The following is a 7003-nucleotide window of genomic DNA, read 5'->3' as shown; positions in this document are numbered from 1 at the left end:
GGAATGCAGGGAAGAGTAAAATGAAGTGTCTATAAAAGTGATATGGTGACTGGCTTCTGAAACTGGGTACATTCATCACATCCCATCCTGAGTAGTGCTTAACTCTAGTCACTAAACCCATCTGAGAAGCTCCACTCACTGACCCTGAGAAATCATTATCCTTTCACCAATGAGCAGCATGGAATATAAATGAAAGCAGAGGACTACAGTACCAGCCAAGTTACCGATCCCAGTGTAACATTTAAGCCAGCAAGGAGCAGCTAGTGGCTGGTGCATGCTTATCACAATCTTGCTTTACACACATGGAAGGGATGACTCCAAGCCTTTTGTTAGTGGATAATATAATTCTTGTGCTAGTACTGTCAGAAAATGTTTCCTGTCAACATGAAATAATCTGTCTTTCTAAGATGACATATGTTTGGCCTGGACCTTTGTGAATTTTGTACAAAATCATGTACACTGAAACCAGCAATCCTTTTCATGAACCAGACGTGCTTCTAAACTTCCCTGTTTCACAATGTACACCAGCCAGTGGAGACCGAATGCTGTCCTACCTTATCATCTGGTTGCCAGAACCAAATTGCTACCTTGTGAGTAGCCAATCAGGATTCTGTACTTCATACAAATTCCTGGCTAATGGGCTGGAGTTGTCTTTAAATACAGGCTGCAGTGTGATGACTAGGACTGGCAGAGATCATAACACAATTATAGACTGATCTTGACAGAGTGTCTGAGATCTGTGTGTGGCTTTACCTCCAGTGCTTGCAAATCCTAGCCTCTAGCCAACTTTGTGATCACCACTTGGAGAAATTAAGAACAGTCATGGCAGCAATCCAATCTCATTTACCATTACTGAGTTCCACATATATAAAGAGCATGTCAATTGACTATACTGAGTAAATTTGAAAATAATGGTCATCAGTCTGGGACAAAGAAGACTGGCTGGCCATATATTAAAATGGATAGTTTGAAATACAGACACATCTTTCTGGTAATATAAAAGATCACATTCCTCTAGTTTATCACATGGTAAGATGTGTGTGAAAATCATTGCAACTGACCAGTCTCTACATGTTCTGGGCTGGTGAGGGGATTGCAGTAAACAAATAAATACTGCAATGACTGCAGCAGGTGGACATGTATCTTGCTACAGTTCTGTATATACTAAGAAATAACCTTTTGGAATCTCAAAGGAAAACATACAGTTTAACAGCAATGAGATTTCTTGTACTTGGAAGTACTGCATACACAAAAAGAATCAGCAGTTTCCCACAAGGCTCTCAAAAAGACAGTTATGAAAACAGCATGCAGTAGCTTGAAGTACTCTGTTTACTATGGGAACAGTTTGAATGCTACCTTATGGGATATGACACAGTGTAATCTTAGTTGTACACTGATGTTCTCGAGACACCAGTAAAATTCTACCATACTACATGATTTCTCATCCCACAAGACAATTATGGTGAAACTCTGCCGTCACTGCTGTGAGAATATAAATTTTATGTGGAACAAATGTTCATCTTCACTAAGCCAATAAATACTTGGGAAGGGTGAACCAATTTTTGGTGGAGAAGGATTCCAAATTAAAAGAGTACATTTTAACAGTTACATATGTGAGAAAAATCTATCTCGGTATAAAATATAACATTTACTAAAATGTACTCATCACACCTCAACTACCCAAGCTGGGGCACAGAAAAAAGTTCATGTTATATTTGAAAGATTTTGCAATACACCATATTACTTTGAATATAAGACACATCTTGTTTTTGAATTTGGTTTTGGGGGGGAAAAATAGAAAAGTGCACATTTGCAAATTTAAAATACACCTCAATTCTTCAATGGGAAAATGTAAAATGTGTCATATCGGAAGTAATATGGTAATATAATGGGGAAAAATAATGAAAACTGAAAATGGTACTTGCAAACAGTATCGACGTTTAGGGCTGTCATTTAACTCAAAGAGTACAAAATTAATATTTATATAAGTACCTTAACATTCTTTCAGTAACTTTTATCACAGATTCATGGAAAAGGCTATAACTCAGTGTAACAAGCACATTACCTTACACTTATATGAAGAGCAGGGTTTTGAGAAAATGGCTGTCAAATGTTCAAAACAGTTTTATTGAATTTCCTGGCAGCAATAATGTGACACCACATGATTTGTGCCGTGTAATAAGGATACACGTCAAGTGGCCTTGAAGAAGATACTGCAAGGGTCATAGCCAGAGTTAAAGCAACATTCAATTTTATTAGGTTTTGAAAACCTGGATATTCAGAATTCCCTAACATATGCTTTTCAGAAGCTCGATTAACATCTGCCTATCTAAGTATGTGCTGGTGTTTATATTTTACCATTAACTGAGATATCAGGCCTAAAGAGATATGTGAAAATGAGAACATTCATTATTTACATCATTACACCAGCTGTCGTTATCTATTCATTCCAGACAAACAGACACACAGTATTGTGAAAATTATCATCAGCATGCAGACATTTCAAAAGAACACACAAAACAGATTCTACTGTGCTGATGTGACATAACATAACAGGTTAACAGCTATACACAAATAGACTAAACTTAAAATCACCGTTTTAAAAATTCCTATCTAGGCACATCAGCAAGCTGAATTAAAGTTACATAAAATAATATGTATATGATGTCTGGTAGGGCTGCCATTAGGTTGTATGTCTTATTTCTGCAACCATTCATTAACAAGCAAATTTTCTCACTGGTCAAAAGACCTGCTCCTTCCAATTGTGGATAGATCACATAACTTAAAAATGGTTTCCCATTTTCCTACCATTTTAAAATTGCACATTTATAATATGAAAAGTTGCATCATATCAGTACTTCATAAACTATGTTGTATCAGCACTTATTCCATTTTTTTGATCAAGTTTATTACTATTAGACTTCACCATGTAAATAAAAAATGTAAGAGCTTCTTTTTCAACCACTGGAATCGTTTTGAAATGCTTCATTAATGTCTGAAAAGGAAACAAAAATTGTTACTAAATTAGTTTCATGAAAGAAGAAAAATTACCAATTCCACATGACAATTCCAAATCAAGTCTCAGAAGTCATAGCCAATTTGCCAAATATGCTGCAGAAATCTTTAATATATCTATAGTTTCTTGTAAATTAAAACAATCACAAGTCGGTGAAAACATACACATCTACCAATTTAGTCATATCTCATTAATTTTTAATTTAGAGAGCTGCTGGAATAATTACACAATTTACATTCAATAAGACTCCCACACTTGGACCAAAATCTATCTTTAAACACTCTACTGAGGTATATTTGAATAACAGTTTTTATGCAGTAACACTGCCAAAGAAAAGGGGACCCTTAAAGTGAAAATGTTCTTCATACACAAAAGTACTCACATCTGCCAGCTGAGCCTTATTGGTGCCAGGTCTTGTTGACACTTTATAATGCCTCTTGTATCTTCTCAAGGTATTAACTTGTAGCTGGAACAGATCCACTTCTGGTAAATCTGTATCAGTTTCGTTTGAGTCTTCTTCAGAATCTTTCCTCCGTCGTTTTGTTCTTGCTTTCTGAATTACGTCCTTGTGATAGTCACAGATGTAGATGTGTCTTGCCTAAAGAAACAATCAACATTTTTCAATTTTTTATTGCTGGTTTCGGAATTACAACATCTAACTATTAAATTACACTTACTGCATGATCAAGATGAAGTTTAAGTCTCCTCTGTGTCACAGTTTTTTGTATTCGCTTGCTATATGACGCGTTGCCTGCAGGGCGAAGACACCGTTCCTCTTCATCTACAAGACAACATATCTGATCAGGAGGCCCTCGTGAATCTTCTTCACCTGTGCTGAAGCCATTCATCTCGTCGAAAACATGAACTGTCAAGAAATCATAAGCAGATTTCGTTCAACTGGGTAGCTCCTTTAATCCTGGCCAAGAACTCACGTAACCTAGAATATCCTATTGTGCTTTTTGCAAGTAGTCCATAACCTCACCAAATGTGGTGTAAATCTAAATTCGTATGTATTCAAATCACAATTCTTATTATGCATGAATGCAACTTCAGTTCACTTCATACACAACTTTCACGGTTGTAACTCGCATCTAGCCGTCACTTCCATATCCCTATGCGTGGTACTTCTCTCTCACATAATGGCGAAAGTTTTGTTGTTGTCATAGCTCACTACACTAACTCTGTGATTGGTTGATTTCAAATGCTCTCTATATAAACCACGCCCACCAATCAGAACAACAAAAATGTCCAACTTTTAAAATTGTCTCACAAATAATGCTATATGTCATTATAAGTGAGTTCAAAGATATTTAGAAGTGAAGTCCCTATTTTCTTTAGCAGAAACTATCTTACCATGTCACCGATGCTCTGTTAGTAACAGTCACTTCAAATTTTCGTCTGCTGCAAGACATATAATAAAAATTTGCCGCGCTGAACGTAACTTCCATTGTCATTGGTTCGAGGAATCGACTTTTTGTTTCATAGAACCAGTACAGTGATTGGTCTAGTTTTTGCGGTCCATCTGAATTTGACCAATAGAACGCGAGAATATTTTCCTATGTTACAGTCATGTACCGCATAAGTGGCGTGGGGTCGCGGTGTTCGTAGCAGCTATCCTTGGTCGTTGCAGTCTTGTTAAGGTAAGAATATTTTTATATTTCCTTACTATGATGGTGTCAGAAGAAGAAAATTATGATATCAGCAGATTAAATTATCTTGTGTTCTCTGTGTGAAGTGTGTGCCTTTGCTATGTTTTTAAACCTGGAAACTAAATTATACAAATCTGCTGCGTTCTATTCCATATAACCGTCATCGAAATGGCTGCCATAAGCTTAGCATAGAGATCGGAGTAAGTATAACAGAAAATATTTTTCTCTCTGAAACTATGTAACGTATGATGTTTATAGTGTACCAAATTAAAGTTATTTTTATATGAATTTCGTATGAATATTAAGGGATCTTGTAGATATATATAACAGCTTTATGAGGCTTGCAAAGTTCTCCCTTTTGTTCCAAATGGCAGCCAAGGACGTGTAATGTGGACACCATTTACCATTAGGCAGGGCTAGAGTTCGGCTGTAGTAACGTATGGGCCGTATACGTGTTGTCCCTATAATAGCATAGGGGATTGTATGGTTTTTGAAATACAAGATAGACATAAACTATAATCCAATAACTTGAACAAGAAAGCTCCAGTGCGTAAATTTAAGGGTACTTTCAGTCATAATGTTCGGATTTGCGTCGTCTTTGTCTGATTATTCTCGTAAATAAATCTGCCCCTATGGCTACCAATACAACTCGTAGTATCCATATGGGCGTACACAGTGCTATTTGATAGTGACCCGGCATGTCGGGGTGGTGATTGTTATCCGACAAAAGGCGTTGTGGGATGAAAAATAGATTTCGAATAATGATTTTTTTAGCAAAATGGCGAGCCTGTTGTTGTATAAAATGGCGGGAAGGAGAAATGAAGGTCATACAGTGAATTTAATGAAGAATGGCTACGTATGTTATTAACCTTTGGTTGGTATTTTAACATTTTCATTGCAATAAAATTTTAGTTTATAGGTGTTGATACAGCAACAGTTGTGTGTTTTCTGTGTGCATAGTATTTTTTTTTGAGGTGTTTCAGTTTTAATTTACTGCAGCATAGCTTGGCTTTCCTTCATTAATAGTTCAGCGCCGTAGTCATTGCTTATAATATAGAAATATTAAATTCATAAGTAATGTTTGTTTTTTATGTAAATTGTGTTAACTGTTAAACAATATTTTGTCGTGTATAAAAGTTTTTTTTTTTTGGATATGTATAGCTCCTGTAAACTGTAAGTTTGTGTATAGGCTTACAGCCTTGTATACCTTTTGAAACATGTGGCATATGCAAATTATGCGTGCGAGCGGAAATGGTTTGAAAATTGTAGCTTGCCCAGTTTTAAATTATTTCGACTCGCGTTTTGCATTTATAATAAATATTGAAATTTGGTAGTATTTCTCATTTCTTTAATGCACAGGTTGATCAGTCGAAGTACAAATAATTTGTCTTTGGTTATAATACTGTGCTAAATTAATGCGAAGGGATGAAGTGTGTCAGGATTTTTATATTCTGAGGCCCTTTATATACTTCTACAAAAAATTCAAGTTATAAGTAAAATTCTTTAAAATATGTACCTCTGTAACAACAGTATGCTTTCTAGGGACGGTTGTAAATAGTATTTTTCGATTCACGTTTATACGCTGGCGTTTGCGTATTAGTTACGTTGTCGCTTGTTGAGATTGAAAATGACGTAATATATATGGCGCGAAGTAGATTGGGGTGAGTTCAATGATCTGAAGAGATTGAACATGTTTTTTTCTCCAAGGCGAAGACTGTATTAACAATGTATAATTAACGGAGAAGCTTCGTAAAAATTACAATTCATAATTTTGTCGATTTTAATTACATATATAGGCGTTTAAATAGACTAAGGAAAAGCGGAGAAACCACTTTCCTATTTGTGGGGAAATTGGGGGTGGGGAATTTTATTCATTCGGTATCATTTGTCTCCCCTTCCATGTGCCCGGGTTGTGCCCGTTGCAAGGAAAAACGTTGATCGTAGAAAGATTCGTTTGGCTCGGCTCGTGGCGGTCCGACAACCCCCAGGCAAGCCTTAGCCCTGGGAATGCGTCCATCGTCTTATTGACCGACCCGGACCCAGCGCCCCTCAGTACGGCACGGTTTCGCGCGGGGGGGATAGTTTCCGCGTAGTCCAATTCCGGTCCGATCCGCTGCGTGTCGAGGGCGCTGTACTCGCTTTTTAGCGTCATTAAGTGCGATGTTGCCAGTTGGATTCGGCGCTTGTTTGAGATTATTGGAGGTAATATTTAGGTCCCGTGGCTGAAAATTGAAAAGGTTCGCCTACCATTTGTTTCGGAAGCAATGAAGAGATCTTAATACATTGCGAGTTTCGTTGAAAGGAAAGAGCAAGTTCGCCCAGAATTTAGTGTTAAGTA

At 36.9% G+C, this 7003-nt stretch overlaps 1 protein-coding gene across 1 annotated transcript; it reads right to left on the bottom strand.

The window, feature by feature from the left end:
- Window positions 1-2108: 2108 nt before the first annotated feature.
- On the bottom strand, window positions 2109-4181 carry LOC111874267 (histone deacetylase complex subunit SAP30 homolog). The gene is made up of 4 exons (XM_023869624.2): window positions 3999-4181; window positions 3694-3881; window positions 3399-3614; window positions 2109-2995 (listed from the first exon to the last, which is right to left on the bottom strand). Exons 2-4 carry the CDS (start codon window positions 3862-3864, stop codon window positions 2867-2869), a joined length of 516 nt encoding a protein of 171 aa, XP_023725392.1. The 5' UTR covers window positions 3865-3881; window positions 3999-4181; the 3' UTR covers window positions 2109-2866.
- Window positions 4182-7003: the final 2822 nt, after the last annotated feature.

Source organism: Cryptotermes secundus, unplaced genomic scaffold (genome assembly GCF_002891405.2).
Source record: "Cryptotermes secundus unplaced genomic scaffold, Csec_1.0 scaffold1679, whole genome shotgun sequence".
Classification (NCBI taxonomy): domain Eukaryota; kingdom Metazoa; phylum Arthropoda; class Insecta; order Blattodea; family Kalotermitidae; genus Cryptotermes; species Cryptotermes secundus.
The sequence above is the reverse complement of the archived record's forward strand: the minus strand, read 5'-3'. Positions and strand labels throughout refer to the sequence as shown.

What these genes read in the sequence shown, in the direction of transcription:
- LOC111874267 (XM_023869624.2), bottom strand. Translation starts at nt 3,864, where the DNA reads ATGAATGGCTTCAGCACAGGTGAAGAAGATTCACGAGGGCCTCCTGAT. An exon ending in AACTTCATCTTGATCATGCA is followed by an intron (nt 3,615 to 3,693) that starts GTAAGTGTAATT and finishes TTGTTTCTTTAG; the next exon opens with GCAAGACACATCTACATCTG. An exon ending in ATAAGGCTCAGCTGGCAGAT is followed by an intron (nt 2,996 to 3,398) that starts GTGAGTACTTTT and finishes TTTCCTTTTCAG; the next exon opens with ACATTAATGAAGCATTTCAA.